This window comes from Otolemur garnettii, unplaced genomic scaffold (assembly GCF_000181295.1).
Source record: "Otolemur garnettii isolate 467f Iridium unplaced genomic scaffold, OtoGar3 scaffold00015, whole genome shotgun sequence".
In the NCBI taxonomy this organism is placed as follows: Eukaryota; Metazoa; Chordata; class Mammalia; order Primates; family Galagidae; genus Otolemur; species Otolemur garnettii.
Genome location: NW_003852410.1, coordinates 6697165 through 6716931, shown reverse-complemented (window position 1 = coordinate 6716931; position 19767 = coordinate 6697165). Strand labels below are relative to the sequence as shown.

Below are 19767 nucleotides of genomic sequence, written 5' to 3'. Positions count from 1 at the left end.
ATTTAGCAGGAGAAAAGTTAGCAGGAGAATTGAATGACCATCTTAGTCCATTCTTCTCACTGTGAAGATGAAGCAGTTATTCAGTTCCACACGCACCAAGTTGGTTTCTCAGGAAAGCTTGTTTGTATCTTGCAGGTTAAAATTGCATACATTAACTTCCTGAATCACTGCTACGTGGATACCGAGGTGGAAATGAAGGAGATTTACACCAGCAATCACATGTGGAAATTGTTTGAGAATTTCCTTGTAGACATCTGCAGGGTAAGGCTTTCTGAAACTAAAGAGGCAGAGTAAAAGATTGTGTGTGTGAGTGAGTGTGTGTGTGTTTGTGTGTGTGTGTACGATCCTTGTGCAGACATCAGGTAGATACCTGCATCATTGTTACTCTAACCTGTGGCATGAAGAAGCATTTGTAACTATTATCCTTTCTCACATCTTACCTTTTGCTCTTGGCTGAGAATAGGTATTATTTATCAGGCTTCAAGGAGGATAGGTCATTTCTGGTTTTTGTTTGATGCCTATGGATTGATTTGTGAATGATAATTTGGGCATATTAAAATGAAATTTATAAGGATTTCTTTTCCTTGATAATAAGACCATGCTTGAAGAACATTTCCCTGAGCTTGACCATTTCTTTCTTTCAATCTAGAGGAGAGGACTCTGCAGAACACTTCACCCCCTATTCATTGCTTTCCTCACCTAGACTCAGAGTGGTCTTCAAGACACTTGCTTTGGTTTTGCACTGAGCTTACCATTCACTCTGAAGCCACAAGGATACCACATATAACAGAGCACAGCATGAATTTAATATGAGTTATGTGGTGGTGAAGCTGGGGAAGTGAAGTAGATAAAAATATTTTTTTCAGAGAATAATTATGAAATATATTCCAATCACAGAAACATTTTGATATTAAAAAGAAAGGACAAGGAGTAGTGTAGAATCCTAGAATGTGGTATATTGTGCTTGGCTGTGCAATTGCCAGGATGAGTCAAGAATCCTTTAAGAATTTACTTTCCTTCTACGGGAGGATTATTTTTAATAATATTCAGTTCTTGGTGTCACAGACATGTACTTTAAAAAATATATAAAATTCCTGGTCTTTCAATCCTGGTAGTTGAGGAATTTTAGCTTGGAATGAGAGGTCTGCTTTGTTTCTTTAACTCAGGCATCTGTGAAGTTTTCTGTAAAAAACCAGATTGTAAATATGTTCACTTTTGTGTGTTGTTTCTGTCACAACTACTCAATTCTGTCAATGCAACATGAAAATAGCCATGACAAACTGGAGTGGCTGTGTTCCAATAACACTTTATTTATAAAAACAGTCACCAGCCCTTACTGTCCTGTGAGCCTTGCATCAAATTGTTCAGAGATGCTTTAAAATCAATTATTTGAATATGTCCTCAAACTGCCTAGCGTTAAGGTCAGAACATGATCTTCTCTTGATAAAACTTGATTTTATAAATCCTTCACTTCATTTTCTTTACTGTAAGCAGTTTTGTATTTCAAGTTATAGATAGAATTGATGGATTTGGTAATAAAACCTCACTTTAGGAGGGCAGGAGCAGTTTCATGCCTGTAAACCCAATACTTTGGGAGAATGAGACAGGAAGGTCTCTTGAGACCAGCCTGGGCAACATAGTGAGACTCTTTACAAAAAAATTAAAAAATTAGCCAGTGGCATATGACTATAATTCTAGATCAGTGGTTCTCAACCTTCCTAATGCTGTGGCCCTTTAATATAGTTCCAACCCACAGGTTGAGAACTACTATTCTAGATATTTGGGAAACTGAGGCAAGAGGACTATTTGAGCCTATGAATTTAAGCCTGCAGTGAGCTATGATTGTTCCACTGTACCCAGCTTGGGCAACAGAATGAGACCCTTCTCTTAAAACAAATGGACAAATAAAACCTCCTGATTTTAAAACTTCTGTTTTTTTGAACTCTATACATGGCTAATCTTATTCTAACAAGCAGCAAAATTAAGTAGGTAAGATGAAATCTAAGGTGTCTCCTCACCCCAAAACCTGTGTATTTAGTTATTCCGAGCTATGCCCTACTATTTTGAGCAATTTGTATATCTCTGAAATTTTTATTGAATGGAAAAGAGTGTTGTAGGATTAGAGACGGTCATGCACACTGGACCTCAGTTGGATTAGGAAACCATGGCCTAGAGTAGAAGAAAGGCTTACCCAGGAGGGCAGTTAGCTTTAGGGCAAATTTAAGGCCCCTCTGGTCACTATGCCTCTTACTTCCCTGTGAGGTGTTAGGAAGTTACAAACAATGGCCTTGTTGGTCCTCTAGCAAGTTTAATGTTTTATGATTTCTACACCATGTTATCTCATGCTGATCTGCTTTTCTTTTTTCAGGATTTATTTTTTATTACTATTATTTCTTAAGTGGAGAAATAGTGACCTACAAGCCTTTATTTTTAATTGTTAAGGGTGACCAGCAGGAAGGAGGTCTCAGATTTCTTAATATTTTGGTAATAGGTTTTGGAACAATGTTTCAAACTCCCGATTGTCTTCCAGGCCTGTAACAACACAAGTGACAGGAAGCACGCAGACTCCATCTTGGAGAAGTACGTGACTGAAATCGTCATGAGTATTGTTACTACCTTCTTCAGCTCTCCCTTCTCAGACCAGAGTACGACTTTGCAGGTAAGGAATTCCAGCTTAGAGCAGGATAGTCACAGCAGACCTTTGGTGGTTGAGCCTGCTGCTAACCTGGGAGCGAGCAGCTGTCAGGGAGCTGCTCTGTAGAGTGTTAATAAAAGAAGCTTTTCTCTTGGGGGAGGACAGCTTTTACGGGATCTCCTGGATAAAGAAGTACCTGAAGATGTTTTCTTGTACTGGATGGTTCTATCTGTTGTTGACTTTGTCCTTAAAATACTTTTGGGGTTTTTTTCCCCCCTACCTTCAATCTTCTCCATCCACCCCCCACAATCCTAGAGAGATGGTCTGAATAGGTGTTAGCATATTATTAACATTTTCCTCAAAATCAAAAACACCTGGAAGTCTCTCATGTAATTGGGAGTGTGCACTTAGAGTCCATCAGAAGTGCCATGCGGCTGGAAGAAGAAGGTTCGGCCGTAACAGAGGGGCTGACCTACTGCTCAGCTCTCTGGCACCATTCATAGAGACTCTGCTCAGTGCCTCCCACAGCTGTGCAATGCCCAGCCCTGTGACTCTGCACAGCCATCCTCAGTAGACTCACTATATCAAAGTCTTGGATCCCTAGATCTGGGACATGTTTTCATGATTGATTACTTGGGAAAAATCACTCTTCTTTTTACAACTGATGCCTAGGTCTGTTGCTGTGGTGGTCTTACCATAGGCCCATTTATACAGGCTGTAGAATGAAAGCAGGGCTGGGCCTCCAGTGGGCAGAAGAGAAATATTAGCTGCCCTTGTCATGGAAAGACTTGGAGGCTGTCCTGGGGCTGATCCCCAAAGTAGCTGGATTACAGACAAATAACTAAAATAAATGTAAAATCTCCAAAGGAGGAGTGATGCATGGGCACTGTAATACTCATTGTTATATTTTTTAGATACTGCTGTATTCTAGTAACTATGCAAAAGAATTCACAAAAGCTTAGAACAGCCTATGAGATAAATGGTTTTATCTGTAGCAGACGGGTAGGAGAAGCGAGAGCTAAGCTCGGAACACTGTAATTTTAAGCAACACCAGTAACATCTCAGTAATATAACACCTTGATGATAAGGGCATGGGTAAGGGATTCAGCTCTCCCTAACTTGCCAGCTCAAGAGATGAGAACATCAGTGCTTGGCAGTCTCTACACCTGTGGTGCTATTCGCCATGGATCACATCTATAAGAAGCTGCAGGAGAGTTCAGTGCTATTCTTTGACGGACTCACTCACTCTGACTCTTTCACTTCTCCTGCTCGCAGGGCATCTGCCGGGTATCTTTCCAAGAAGACAGCTAAGATTTACTTTCTTACTAAGACTGTTTCTCTTTCCCTTTTGCTAAGGCGAATAGCCCTCAAGCACCTAAGGGTAATTGTTCCCGAGCAAGGAAGATCAGCGGTCTGCGTCCGGACTATAGATAAGCCGGGGCCAGAGACCAGGCCAGTCCCAGCCCCAATGAGTAGCACCCCAGATGGGACGTAACAATTATCCCTATTCTGAAGTTGAATATGCTCAGCCCGGAGGATTTAATTACCACACCAGCCACCGTCATGCTATTAACTGGCAGAACTGTGATTTTGACTCTATTCTGTCTGACTCTAAAACTTGATTATGAAATATTTGGTGAAGAACTCATGATAACTATCAGTTTAGAGATAACTGTAACATCCAGCAGTTAAATGTTAATAAAATATCATACAGTTATGGGGCTGCCTTCAAAGTGTCTGAACATACTTCCTAAGGAATTGGTAGACAGGAGCTTATTAGATCCCGAGCTTGTGAGTTACAGGCCCTTGTTCTATACCAAGTACTTTTATACCAGGACCTATCCAGGAAAGCTGCTTTGGTTAGTAAGGTTGAACTTTATTTTCTTATAATACAGAGTGACAGTTTCCATGGCAGTGCCCATTCTCCAATTACCATGAAACACGATTGCAAAACCAAAATGTCAATCAGTCAAATTAGTTGGGAAACCATAAACACATACTTGTAAGAAGTAAATCATTAACGTAAATGTTGTCAGTACCTAGCAAGGTCCAGGCCACTTACATGTAGACTACAAAGTACAGTTTGTTTTTTTTTAAGAGGTGGTCTATGGATTTCTGGGATAGTTATTGTCAACCAATACCATTTTTTATGTTCCATAGCCTTTTTTGTTACTGTTGAAAAGCATCTTATCTACCTAGAATCTTCCTTCTCTCCCCTCTCTTAATCCATCCCTTCTTCTCTCCCTCCCTTCACTTGTGAGGGAGGAAACCAGTAAACACGGGTCTTGCTGAATTGTGTTTGAAGTGTCAGTGGAATGTCCAAGAGGCAGACAGAAAGGTGGGATCCACAGAGGAAGAAAGAATTTGGGAGGCTTTAGAACAGTGCCGAGTTGGGTAAAATCCATTTTTCCCTTTACCAGCTCTGTGAACTTGGGTAGGTTAGTGAACTTCGGAACCTCTTTGCTCATATGTCAAATGAGATAAAAGGTCAAACTTGGAGGTTGTTGTGAGAATTAGAGATAATGTTTATGAAACAGGTAGCACAATACCCAGCATGTAGTAGCAGCTTAGTAAATGGTGTCCTATGCTATTCCTGCCAGACTGTGAGCTGCATGAGGACAAAGTGATGCCTTCCGTGCATGGTCATCTCATGTACTGTCCTATCCCTTGTACCTGGCATTGTGAATGTCCCTGAGTTGCTAATTTGTTGAGTAAGCAAATGAATAAATGAGACTCAGGAGAATAGTAGTGACCAGAGAGAAATAGTCACTCATTGAAGTCTTAGCCCAGAAAATGAAATGGTGCACTGGCAGAGACCCAGAGAGAACATCAGTAGTGAAGGATGGAGTGTAAAAGAGGCCAGAGGAAGGTGACACAGTCCCATGCAGGCAGGACTCAGAGGATAGTCGAACCTCAGGATCGAAGAAAGGGGAAAGTTGCATGAAGAGGGTGATGAGCTCCCCTGTCCTTTTGCCCGAGGTTGAGTGAGCTGATGATGCCAGATTGCTTACTGAATTTGGATGATTAGGAGAGAGCTGCTTTACCTGTTTAATCATCTTTTGTATGTCTGGGTGTCAGAAGGGAGCAGAGTAGAATATTCAATGGATATTGATTCAGTTGAATAAATTTGGTCCAAGAGATGCTTCTTTCTTTGAATGAGGCTCTTGGGTTTCCATCCTAAATCCAGTGCCAGCCAGTAGAGCAGGTGATGATGCCACTGTTTTCTTGGCAGAGTGCTGGCAGTAGGGGCTAAGTGAGATATGTGGGCAGCACTTCGCATGGGACCCGGCATGGAGCAAATACTCGGGCCCTTTGAGCCAGGTCAGGAGCTAACAAGCAGCTACAGAACTCAGGAACCTAACTGTTAGGTTTTTCTGGCCAATTTCTCAGGCTCCCTGTGTTCCTGACACTGTCACTGTCTTGTAGGGCTGTGGGGACTAGGGCAGGAAGTACTTCCTGAAGAAGGCAGTGAGATTCTGGCTCCCAGTGAACTCAGGGGAAAGAGATGGAGTTTTGGCATCAGAGAGCCCTGCAGTTGACTAGCTGCTTTGCACCTCTTTGCTTTTCTTTAGATACTTCATCCTCCTTGGGCTTTTGATTTTCTTCATAACATGAAAGTCACAGAATTGTTCCTGAGGTCATAGGTGAAGTTTCTGGCACATACTATTACTTAATAAATGGAAGTTATCTGAACAATGCTGATAGGAGTTATGAATTTTTAATTAAAATCTTGCCCCCCTAATACTTTCCATTGTTTTTATTTGATCTGAGAAGCCTCTTTAGAGTTTTCCAATACTTACCTTTTGTTAACTCCCACTGGTTTTTGGAGGGGCCATGCAAGTTGTCTTCCCCTAAGCCAGAAGCTGATGCAAGAGCTCGCCATAGACAGTTGCTTTTGCCTTGCAGGTCCGCTGCTGCCCTTTGGATGGAGATCAAAATTATAGTCTTTTAATGCACTCAGAAAAATCAGCTTCAAATTGATTAAGTAGATGTTTGCAGTCTCTTACTTTAAAATGGGTACAAATTTATACATTCATAAAAAGGAATAAATCTTCCCACACAGCTTCTAAGTACTCATCTATAATGAATGAATATTTACACGGAATAACTAACAGAATTCTCTTGTCTGTCAATGAAGACGTTGCCAGAATTAAAGAAACAACATTCTAGTGGAAATCTACTTAGCCCCTTGATTTGCTGATTAAAAATAGTGGATGTAGTCTACTCATGGTATGTAATGTCTGGAAGGAAACCTCAATCCCCTTAGTTCACATACGGGACAAAGCTAAAGCTCAAAGAGATGAAGTGCTTTGTTGTAAAATCATGCAGCTAGTTGGTAACTGGACAAGAATGCTGGTCTTCAGACTTTGATTCCACTGCTCCTTCTTGTGAGCAAACTTCGATAGCATCAAGTTTATGCATAGCCTTACAATGCTGCTAACATTTTCTCTCTTGGCTAGGAACCTCCGGGAATCCAGCAAGACAGTGCCTATCTCTGTTGAGATCACCAGTAGTCTACAAATGAAAGCCTCCTTTCCTCCTCTCTACCTCTTGGCCTCTGTTTCTTGCAGACTCGCCAGCCTGTCTTTGTGCAGCTCCTGCAGGGCGTGTTCAGAGTTTACCACTGCAACTGGTTAATGCCAAGTCAAAAAGCCTCCGTGGAGAGCTGCATTCGGGTGCTGTCTGATGTAGGTAAGATACCAAGTCACTTTGGATAGAACATGGTGGAAATGGGTCGCCTAACGTAGGAAAGCCTACCTACATTGTGCACTTGTTAGAGCTTTTCTAAAGTGCCACAGACAAGATTTTGCAGAGCCAGACCTGGAACTAAGGTGGTCCTGATTCCTCAACATCTTTTTTATTATCTCTCCCAAGCCAGCGTCTCCCAAAGATCCCATGAGTCCCAGAGTAAGACAGGCCTTGAAAAACAAGATTCCATGGTTATGTCAGGCAGCTCTTGTAAAGTCACAGTACACACAAGCTTATTCAAGGTTCTGGGATGTCCCCCGTTCAAGGAACTAATTTCTTTCACCCAGCAAATGTATTTGATCTTATGGAAACTCTTCTTCCTTCAAAGTACCTGTCTTATCCCAAGGCACACCATTTCTTAAAAGGTGCACTGCTCCCTGTGCCCCTTGAGAAGTGGTTCTCCATTCCCTCCTCACCTCTCCACGTCTCACTTCCCAGGGGCAGCTTTGAGAAGAAGTTAGGACAGTTACTTCTCCCTTCACGCTGAATTTATCAGACTCTGTTCTTCCTGTTCTCCGACTCCTACAAATGCAAAGGGCTGTGCCTCCTGCCTGAAGTCGAGCAGAGAGTAACCTGCCTGCCCTAGCTGTTAGATCCCTGTAGGCAGTAACCTGAAGATCGAGACAGCTGTGGTTTTTTCTTGAGAAGAGTATCTCACTATGTTGCCTTCAGTTCTCTTGTCTCAGCCTCCCAAGTACCTGGGACTACAGGAGCCCACCACAATGCCCGGCTATTTTTTGTTATAGTTGTCATTGTGTTTAGCTGGCCCTGGCCGGGTTCAAACCCACCAGCCTCAGTGCATGTGGCAGGTGCTGAGCCATAATTGTGGTTCTTAACACCATTTAGGGACTTTCTTGCAAGAATAGATTGTATTTATTAGAACTTCATGCCTGATTTCCTTTACTCTCTTGTGTGCGGGTGTGTTTCTGTATGTATATATTTATGTGGCAGTATTTTCACACTGGGAGATTAGGCTGTGGCAATATATACAGGTTATGGTATCTCAGAAACAGGACCCTGCATGGGGATCCCAGAGAACCCTTCACTTTGCCCCTATACAGTCAGTCACCTTACAGAACGTGCTTATTGAAACCAAAAGAAACATACGAGAGTCCCTGCCAGGGAAATTAGTTATTGGTTAAAATTGAAGCAAGTCTCTGACTTGACTAGCAGTGCAGCACTTAGTAGAGGGGTGAAATCTTTCAGTTGTCTTGGCAGGGATAAGAAAAAAGAAAGTTGATGGTAGTTAACTGCTAGGGCATGAAAACAGCACAGCCCATTAACTCTTGGAACTCACTTCTGTGTCCCTTGGAGAATTACCCCTTCCTGATGAAAACCATGTCCAAGGTCCATTGAGTTCCTTGTTTAGTTTGAAATAGGTATCCAAGGCACAAGAGTTTCTTCCTGCCGTGAGTATTTCCTCTGCGTCTTGCTTTTTAATTTTTCTATTTGTATTTTTTTTACTTGCCTTTCCCACTTTCTATGTTAAACTATTAGAAAGCTCTTGGATGGCTGATGGTTCCTTTCTCTAAACCTTTTTTTTTTTTTTTTTAATTGGGATTTCAGTGCCAATTAAAGGGAATCTCAGATTCCCTTTCAGGATACTGGAGTTGTTTTATTGTAGATACAGATGCCAGGACACCTTTTCTGCCTCTAGTGTTTTAAAGCATTGAAGACGGCACTGAAGACACTTGCCTTGTGGAGGTTTTCCCGTGTAGAGAAAAGAATTATTAGTTATCTTCCTTTTAAAGATTTCATATATAGAGGAAAGTTGCGAAGATAATACAGAGAGTTCCCACAGATTCCCCCTCCCAGTTCTCCTGTCCTCAGCATCTTGCATTACCAGGGCATCTTTGCTAAAACCTAGGAAACTCACCTTGGCACACTGCTGTTATCTGAACTCCAGACTTCATTCAGATTTCACCAGTTTTTCCACTAAAGGCCTTTTTCTGACCCAGGATCTAGCCAAGGCTACCACATGGCACTTAGTTGTCACATCTTCCTCAGTCCTTGCTTATTCTAATGGCCTTGACAGTCTGGCCAGGTGTCCTGTAGAATGTCTCCATTGTGGGTTTGACTGAGGTTTTCCTCATGGTTCTTGTTTTTTAAAAAGGAGAAAGAAGAGCCCATATAGAAAGACTAGCTGCCGTCATTGTAAGTGCTATGTTTTGTATTTTGTTTGGCTCAAGTCAGTACAGTGTAGGTTGTTATATAGAATAACAAACTTGAGAAAGAATTTTTAGAAAAATAGCTCATCGGTCAAATAAATTCCTTGTCTTAATAATTCTTAAAATACATGAACTAATTAGCAACCCTAAGAAGCCCTTCATTGAGGAACCTCATTGAACCTTAACACTGGCTTACCCAAACTTTGTGACCTCAGAGCATTTTAACATTCCTCAGAGCTACTGTCCCCCAGAATTCACATTGGGAAACCTTAACCTGAGAGATGGTAAAGTGGAGTCAAGCTCCTCAGCCTTCATGTTTGATACCACCCAAGTGGGTACATGAGAATGGAAGAGTCTGCCTGGTGGGGATGGGGAGTGAAGTTCATCTCTCTACAGCAAAAGCTGTAGTTTCATGAGTCATCTCTCTCCTGTACAGCTAAGAGCCGGGCCATTGCCATTCCTGTGGACCTGGACAGCCAAGTCAACAACCTGTTTCTGAAGTCCCACAATATCGTACAAAAAACAGCCATGAATTGGCGGCTGTCAGCCCGCAATGCTGCTCGCAGGGACTCTGTTTTGGCAGCTTCCAGAGACTACCGGAATATCATTGAGAGATTGCAGGTAATGCCAGATGCTGAGAGGAGTGGTGCCTCATGTGCTTCTCACAAACAGTAGTGTGTCCTTGAGCCCAAGAACATTCACAGTGGGCCATAGGGAGAGGTCAGGGTGGTGATGTATCAGGGTCAAGGGTGTGAGCTTCTAGGAAGAAAAAGTTCCTGACAAAGTGATGATCTCTAAGGTTGGTCATAGATTTACAGATGTCTTTGTGAAGAATGGGAACTTTGCTCTTATTAGGGAAGGAATATTAAGTATTGCAAGAGGATACTTAGAATAAAACCATAAAAGTTCCATTGTTTGCATTGCTCTGGGATATTTAACCTCTTAAATTGGCAGGTAAACAAGTGTAGTGATATCTGAGAGAAGAGCATTCTATCAGAATGAGTCAGATGAAAATAAAAATATGCAATTCTAGCTAGATTACATTCTTCTTTTCTTAGCACCTATGGGGAGATCTGCTCTCCTTTTGATAAAGGGGAGGGTATCAGGTATTAGATGTTAAAAACTTTAACATACATACATCTTAACATTATTATCTTGTTGTAACAAGCTCCTGGAATGATTCTCTCACAGGGAGTGCATGGACCACAGTTTGGGACTCAAGATCCTTTGGATGAGCACAGCATAGTGGTTGAGAGTATCGTGTCAGGCTCATGCTTAGATTAAAATCATGGCTTTGATACCTAGAAATCTTGTAATGCTGGGAAAGTTACTTAACTTCTCTGTGTTGCAATTTCCTAATTTGTAAAGTAGTACCTCATGGAGTTGATATGAGGATTTAAGAGAGTTAATAACAGATTCCAGTTATCTCTGTCTTGTGAAACACATCACAACAACTTCACTTTATTCTCTTTTACTGTTCTAGGGGTTGACTTGGCTCAGGGAGGTGTTCTTTTGCTCAGGGTCTTTAATGAAATTATAGCCAGATGGTGACTATAGTTAGACTCTTCATGACACCTTGCTTACTCATGTGTTTGGCAGTTGACACTGGATGTCAAGTGGGACCTTAGATGGAGTTGTTGACTAAAACATCTATGCGTAGCCTCCCCATGTGGCCTGGGCTTCCTTACAACATGGCAGTTGGGTCCCAAGATGAGCATTTCCAGAGAGACAAGTGAAAACTTTGTTGTCTGTATGATCTAGCTTTGGATGTCACCTAGCATCACTTCTACTGTACTTTGTTGGTCAAGGTAGCCTCAGAGGTGCACTCAAGTTCAGGGGGAGGGAAGTTAGACCAGCATTTGATAAGAGGAATGTCAGTGTCACATTGTGAAGAGAATGTATGGGATAGGATATATTATAGTGGCCATGTATGGAAAATACAATGCACTTAACAGTACCTAGAACAGTGCTTGGCATGTAGCAAACATTTAGTTGAGATGTACTGTTATAATTATTATCACTATTATTGTTACAACTATGACTAATAACTACTATCATTAGGTAAAGTGCTAACTCTCTATATGGTTACATAACTTAACCACTGATTCATTCATCAGCCTCATGCTAGGATTGGGGATAGAATGGTAAGCAAAACCAGAAATGATCTTTGTCTTCATTGTGTCTCAGGTTTTGGAGGGGAGAGGGACAATATTTTTAAGCATAAAATGATGAGAAGGACAAATGTTACAGAGAAGTGAGTAGCGCTTGCAAGATTCTATATTTGTTTTTTGGGTTTTTTTTTTTTTCGTTATTGTTAAAGATAGAGTCTTTCTCTATGCTGAGTGCAACATAGCTTACAGCAACCTCAAACTCTTGGGCTTAAGCAATTCCTTGCCTCAGCCTGCTAAGTAGCTGGGACTACAGGCACCGACCACAATGCCCGGTTATTTTTGGAGACGTGGTTTTGCTCTGGCTCCAGCTGGTCTCGAACTTGTGAGCTCGTGAACTCAGGCAGTCCACCTACCTTAGCCTCACAGAGTGCTGAGATTACAGGCGTGAGCCACCATGCCCAATGGGCCATGCTTGGATGATTCTGATGAGGAGCCTCATCTTGTCTGGGGTTAGAGGTGTGGGAGTCAAGGAATGCTTTGCTGAGAAAGTAACATTTGAACTAAGATCAGAAGGAACCCCAGAAGTTAAAAAGTGAAAGGGAGAGAAATAGCATGTGTAAAGACTACATCCAAAGACCATAGGAAGGGTGGTGTGGCTGGGGCTCACGGAGCTGGGGATATCAGCAGGGCTTCATGGGTCAGGTAAAGAATTTCAGGCTTTGTCAGGTCAGAACTGGTCTTGACTCCTGATGAAGTATTTTCTGAGCCCACAGTGCTTTTAGAAAGGGCAGGGATGCCCCCTAGACATGTAACCATAGGAACACATGATGTTTTCTTGCCTGCTCAAACTAAAGAAATTATCTGCAATCAAAGGCATCATTTCTTGTGCTCTTGTTAGATTTATTGTGCATATTTTTAGGAAATAAAAGGAAATACATAAATAGGTAGTATTGTTATAAAGACTTGCCCAGTGGCCTAAAGGGGATCCTCATTGTCCGAGCATTTATTGTCTAAATCCTTGCAGTGGTGAGATTGCATAGTACAGCAAAAGGCATTGTAAGAAATTCACTCGCAAACTGACCACTTACGTAATTAATCCCCATTTAGACATCCCCCCTCGCTTAACACGAGCATCTTCCCTGCCCATCGCTTTACCATCTTTGTTGGTGTCTCCCTGGTTGCTGTACATTTGACAATACAATGCAAATCAATTGCAATGTGAAGTTCAAACTTTGCAAAAGATGCAGGATTTCGTGAAATACATGAACGTGATGTTAACAAATGACCTCAGTCGCATGCAGATGCTATAGACAAAGATTTGCCAGAGTTAGGACCAGTAACTATTGAAAAAGAGAATATTGGTGGGGTGCTTCCAAAGGGGAAACCCATAAGACCATCAGAGCATTTTAGTAAAATGACCCTGTTTTTTGTTTAAGGCTGTGAAAATCAGCATGAATTAAGAGATGTTACAAAGCACAGTATTACAATTTAGTTGATAAAATTACCCCCCTAAAGAATTCATTTGATTCATTCATGCATTCTTTATGCATCCCAGACATTACTGAGTCGTTACAATTATCACCCATGTTTTGTTAAATATAATAGTCACTTCATGTGGTTTAGCTTCAATGTTATTCTGGGTAAAAGAATAATCAATTCTTTCTTGACCCTAATTGGGTCTCCAGTTGAGGTGAATGGGATTTAAATGGTATTCAGATGCAGAAGTCCTTGGTGAAGCAGGCCCTCCTGTATTAGCCAAAGTCCTGTGTTTTGGGCCCCTGTTTTAGCCAGCATGCCCCTGCCAGGTTTTGAGTCACCAAGCCGTAGAGCAGGCTTTAGCATCTTTTGAAGATAATTTCTCATCTGTTTTCTATCATTTGCCTTTAAATGGTGTTTGTTGTGTTGGTTTTGCGGCTCTTTCAACTTCTCTCTGTTTTCCTTTCCTACAGCTATGTGTTTTGCATTTGAAGACCATCATGCTATCAGGGTACATGTATTTAGCATGTTAATACAGCATGTTCATTCATTTGTGTTCTCATGTTTGTATGACTTTTTATCATGTGAATAATTCATGCTCATCGAAAACAACTAGACAACACTGACAAGTATTGCCATATAGCAGAAAATTAGAGTCACCTGTAATCCCACCACCCAGATAAAAACAAAAGTCATGTTTTAATAATATTTGACATCTATCCTTTAGATATCGATGTTGTTTATAGAAATAGGATCATGGAGTCCATACTATTGTTTGACCATTTTTATACTCATATCGTAGACATCTTTCCATGTTAAGTGTATTTTTTGCATCAAGTTTTAAATAATATGGAATGAGCCCTTGAGTAGCATAAGGCCATCTCAAAAGAAGGGGTGGTGGGAATGTTGACTTATTTTTGCTTTGTTTTCTGCATCAGGGGCTAATGCTTCAGGTAACCATTGGGCAGTGTCTAATCACTTGAGATAAAAGCCAGACAGTACTAAAGTTACTCTAACCTGGCCTAGCCTGTGCGTCATAGGGCAGGAATCAGTGTTCTTCCCCTGCCGTGGTCGGTGTGTGCCTGAGCTGTTGACCAAGGCTGTACCTCTGTTCCAGGACATCGTCTCTGCGCTGGAGGACCGCCTCAGGCCCCTGGTGCAGGCGGAGTTGTCTGTGCTCGTCGATGTTCTCCACAGACCTGAGCTACTTTTCCCGGAGAACACAGACGCCAGAAGAAAGTGCGAAAGTGGCGGTTTCATTTGCAAGTAAGCGGCCTCTCTCTCTGGGGTGGTCAGTTGCCAGGACCTTGATGACCAGACAAAGCATTTGTTCCTGAAGAAGGAGACGTTGTCCTGGTTTTTAACTTTGATGAATGCAAGGTCATGTGCTAGAGTCCAGAGTAAGTTTATCTATTAAATCCGATTTATTGACACTATTTTGGTTTGGTTTTTGTTCTGTTTTTCGGTGAGAATCTATCATTTGGATTGCATGCCCATTCATCTGTTGTCCATTCAATAGATATTCACAGAGCACCTACCATGTGCTGTGGTGCAGACAGACATTAAAAAGTCATGATGCTTCAACCCTCAGAAATCTTTGGCCCCCCTGTGAGCATTTTGTAACAATTTTGTAGTTGCTTAGTTTATGCCTTGGGGCCATAATCCAAAAGAAATAAGTGGTTCCATGGCTGGAAATCTCCATTAGATTTTTGCCCTTAGGTTAGTTGTCCATTTAGCTTGAAACTGGGCTCCGCCTGTTAGTTTTTTACTTTTTCCCTAAGGACTAACCAGTGGATAAGGGAACTGTGTGTGCTGGCCCCAACCAACAGTGTGTGCGGTTTTTTAAAACGCCGTTGGCATACTTTAACCATTTTACTGGCAATCCTCAGTGGATAAATAGCCATACTTTAAAACCAAGCAGGTTTGAGTGGACCTCTGTCTCCTTTCTCCTCCCCAGATAATCTCTCCATTGTATGTGGTGACTCCTGCCTAGTGAGCCCGCTTGCTGTTACCAACCAGCAGATGTCACTATTGAGACACAGTCGCTAACAGGCTGTCCTGGTGCAGGAAATGCCCTGAAGTGTGTTTTAACCTGGGAACCATAAATATTTGTTCGTTAACTGTGACTAGTTACAATAAATTGCTTGTGAAGTGTTTTTAATTGAAGGATAGTTCCAGGGATGTAATCTGTGTTTCCCCCCCATTCAGGTTAATAAAGCACACTAAACAGCTGCTAGAGGAAAATGAGGAGAAGCTCTGCATTAAAGTCCTCCAGACCCTCCGGGAAATGATGACCAAAGATAGAGGATATGGAGAAAAGGTACTGTGTTTTGTTTTCCCGTTAAAACCATGTTTTTACTATTCAATCAAAAGGAGTGGTGTTTAAAGACCCACTGTCCTTCAGGCATTATTGACTGAGGGGTTAACTTTAATTTTTGAGTTGTTTACCCTGCCCCTAGGGGTAGTGAAGTCCTATGACTATTCCCTTTAAAAGTCTATATGCTCAGTGGTCTCTTCACAGGCTTCCTGCCACATAATCTAATGTCAGAGAAGTAGTAATAACAAGATTTTTCATCCGCTTAAATTCCCAGTGAAAAGTAAATGCTTCTTGTGTATCAGAATATGCATTCCTGAATTTTGGGTTCCAAAAAGCATACCTGTGGACTTTCTTGCTTCTTTTGGATAAGGTGTTACACAATCCTTCCAGTACATCAAGAAACTCCCTCCAGTTCTAACTGGCATTAAGGCAGGCAGATATGTCGCCAGTTCTGGTGAAGATTGTGAAATGGCTGATCCCTGTGACCTGATAGTTCTCAGTATATGCCGTGAGGTAGGATGTGGTGAGACCATTCCTCGCACCTCTGATATTGGGCAAAGTAGAACACAAACAATCCCATTGCCCTCCTCCCGCCCCCGTTTCAGCCCCCAGCAAAAAATCATGGGCATGAGTTTACATCTCGCCCATTTTAATTTGAAGGCAATAACATTCACTAATTGTCTACTGACCACTTTGAGCAACAATATCTGAGTAGATAAATATATGAATACCACTACTTAATCAAAATACCCAGTAACTTGTTTTTTCAGCTCTGGGAAGAAGCTTTGATAATTAAATCACAGCCTTCCTTGTCAGAATGGATGGTGACATCTAGATCATCACAAGTTTGAAAGTCTGCAGGAATCTTGCTTTCTAACCTAAGTACTATGTCTCCTGGATATCAGAGCACTATAACAAGTGAGAATCCTTGGATAAGAAAACATTAAAGTATACAGTCCTTATTGCAGTGTACAATCCTCCGTTGTCCCCGCATCACAAGACTTTTAAATGCCATCTATACTTTAGAAATACATAAATTAAGAGGTGAACACATGTTGACTAATTATAAAACAGGTTTCTGTAACTCAGTAGGAATTTTACTAGGAAAACTTTGGACAAGAGTTTACAAATACAAACAATAGAAGTGAAGAACCCTGGCAAGGTGAGAAGTGGAGGGATGACCTGTTCATACAGACACCAGGATAGGCACCTGGGGACGTTTTGCTCTTAACAAAAAAAGAAAAATTCAGAAAGGCCGATAGCAGAAAATACACCTAACAGACATATAAGTAATAACCATTTATTTCATAAGATCTTCAGTAAAGTGAGCTTTTAGAAATGTTTGTAAAATATGATTCTGGTTACAGAAATTCATTTGCTTAATAAGGTCAAATCTACCAAAAGGGGCAGGACTTAACCAGCACAGTGAATGTACTTGCATCTGTGGGCCTAGAACTTGATTTTTGAAAGATGAAAACCACAATTTTCTCTTACTTGGCCTATCTGTTCCTTTATATAACTGAGGTGTTTAAACTTTGGTGTCTTTATTCTCGTGAATTTTGTAAGTTGTGATTATACACGCAGTTTTCTGCAGCTGTCCTTTTATAATGTGGGAAATAGAAAGACTGTCTCAGAGTTTCCTGAGCCTCTGTTGTGTGGCGGACAGGTTTGTTAGGGTTTTCAGGGCCACCTGGAAGGTGTGTTGCCTTGTTTCCTGCCCCACCGGTTAGTGCCAACTGGGAGAACATCATTGGAAATGTCATAACGTTGCCTAGTATAAAGCTTACGGAGGATGACAGGGCCTAGGGTGCAGAGGACCCTCGAAGGAGATCCCTGTGAAAGAGGAAATCATCAGAGGTTCTTGGGCTTGACTCAAATCCCTTTTCATCTGGTGGTGAAATTAGTCACACCTAAGCAGAGAGGCGTGGAGGGAAGATGATATATGTCTTTCCAGTCTGGCTGGGGCCATCATCCCCCTTCATGAAAGTGAAAATACTATAGGTCAGTATGGGAAATGCCATGAAACTGAGGAAGACATTCTAGAAACCCAAATTAGTCAGCAGCTCCAAAACCTACAGCACATTCTTGAAGTGCTTCCAGCCTGATGCCTTGACTGTTGGAAAATGCTACTTAACCCTTGTCACTGAACCTCAAGAGACAGAGAGAATGAGAGGGGAAGAGAGAGGCATGCTGAAGTATTTTTTTTTCTTCCAGTCTAGTAGCTAGTCTTGTCTTTGTTTCATTAAGGCTTTCCAAAGATGCAGTTGATGGTTTTCTGACTGTTCCTATTTGATTAAAGAAGCATAACACACAGGGCAGGCCAGCTTTTTCAAGGGTAGACATTACATAGAGCCAAAGAACTAACCCTTCTCAAACCAGTTGGCATTAGTTGATAACATGAATGAGGTATTCTTTGGCGTGGGTGCTGAGGACACCAGGGTGAGTGTGAAGGCTGTTTCCCTCCTCCCATTCCAATTTTCCTATTAGTTTCCTCTTAGGTGGAATCTGTCTCATGACTAATGCCTTCCTGGGAATGTCCAGGAGTGTTCTGCCTCCCTGTCCTCTCCTGAGTCTTCAGAACCGTAGCATCAGATATGGAGGGGGCCTGGCATTGCCACATCTAACCCTCCCCATGCACACGAGGGTCAGATGATTGCCCAAGGTCATGGGCAAAGTCTATCTCAGGGTCAAGCCTAGAGTCTTAAGTTTCCTGAAGCCCAGTGCAGTATCTGCCCCCCAACCCCAGCTGTTCTCCACTGTGTATAAGTCAACTTTTCTTGTCTTCTTTTCTAAGCTGTAATCCCTAAAGGTGATCAGACTTAAATACCTTTACTCATCTCTACTCTCATTTAACTTTAGAACTTAGTCAAGGTCACAAATAATAAAGAAAGTTGGCATTATTCTTTATTACCTTATTAAAAAACATTAATGTGCTTGTACAGGTCTACTTGCCTGGAAAAAAAGAAAGGCCATTGAGAACTGTCACCCATGTTACCAAATAGACTAAAACAGAACAGAATTGCTATAAGACTGACCAACACTTTTTAAATGTCATATATACCCACTAGTTTTCTGGAGTACATCGTAAGTAACAATGTTGACATTTATTGATCTCTCCTTACATGCTACTCACTAAGCACATTTCCTACCTTATCTCAGATTGGCTCAGAGATAGATAGCACTATTGTTATGAACTGTTTTCTACACAAGGGAGGAAATACAGACTCAACTTCAAAAATTTGCCTGGGGTCACATAGCTAATAACAAGGGAGCCAGGAATTCAAAACCGGGCAGATAGTCCAATTCCAGAGGCCTCACTGTTCACTTCTGTGTCATCAGAGAACAGACTGACATCATTTGAGTGTTTTGAAATCTACCTACAGGTTGAACATTTAAGTTTCCAATGTGTTACATGATTATGTGAACAACACGGGGCAGTCGCTCTGGGCGCAGAACCCAAACTTGTGGGCTTCAGCTCAGTTTGACTTTTTACCTCATCAATAATGGTCTCCAGTTGATGCCGAATGACTACAAGTTGTGATTTTCCCAAGGTCATCCAACACGCATATGACCAAGGAGTTAGTCCCCTTTGTCTTGGTCCATAGGCCCAAGAAGGGCCCATCTAAGAACTATCGTATGTGAGGAAAGGTAGGGGCATGTTAAAGATTATCATAAGATTTTAGTCATGATTGCTGAGGAATTAAAAAAAAATCTTTTAACTGTTAGAAGTCTAAAATGCAAAGGATCACTGATGCATATTCTTCTTAGTGGTAAATATAAACTAAGATATTTTAAATGATCACCAAAATAATGGTAAAATACATTTTTTTGCATGGTCATTGTACTATCTTTCTGACCTGTATATTCAGAGTTAATAAACTTTAAAATTATGTTAGGACTTTATAAACACAGTCTGTGTGTGGTGCCTGCTGAACTCTCTACTTTTGATCTACAGGTTAAATCATGACTGTGTCGTAAGGAAAATAACCTTCTGTAGCTAAATATCTCTAAGATTTAATTTGAATCTCTCTATAAGTCAAAAATCTTCAAGCCCCTACATCCTGCTTATAAAGGGAATATAGTTATGTTATGTATCGGCTACTCTGTAGTTTACTGTAGGTTCTTTAAGTGCTGTTGACTTAAATTATTAGTCAAAGAGCTTTAGAAAGAAATTCAGAGGCCAGGAATTAAATGTACAAGGGTATCTCAGGATTTATTTAAATCTGTTTTCCCTTCTGAATAGTAGTAGCTGTTTTAGTACTAGAGAGTATATGACCTCAGGTCATACCAGGGTTTTCATTTCATACAAAT

The 19767-nt window shown here is 41.3% G+C and overlaps 1 protein-coding gene across 4 annotated transcripts in view; it reads left to right on the top strand.

Moving 5' to 3' along the window:
- ITPR1 (inositol 1,4,5-trisphosphate receptor type 1) overlaps positions 1-19767 on the top strand; it is a 338711-nt gene that overhangs the window by 190620 nt on the left and 128324 nt on the right. For all 4 annotated transcript variants that reach the window (XM_023510682.1, XM_023510681.1, XM_023510680.1 and 1 more), the window contains 6 exons: positions 136-261; positions 2531-2659; positions 7207-7327; positions 9989-10173; positions 14257-14405; positions 15348-15459. In XM_023510682.1, coding sequence (XP_023366450.1) covers positions 136-261; positions 2531-2659; positions 7207-7327; positions 9989-10173; positions 14257-14405; positions 15348-15459 — 822 coding nt within the window. The remainder of the gene's footprint in view (positions 1-135; positions 262-2530; positions 2660-7206; positions 7328-9988; positions 10174-14256; positions 14406-15347; positions 15460-19767) is intronic.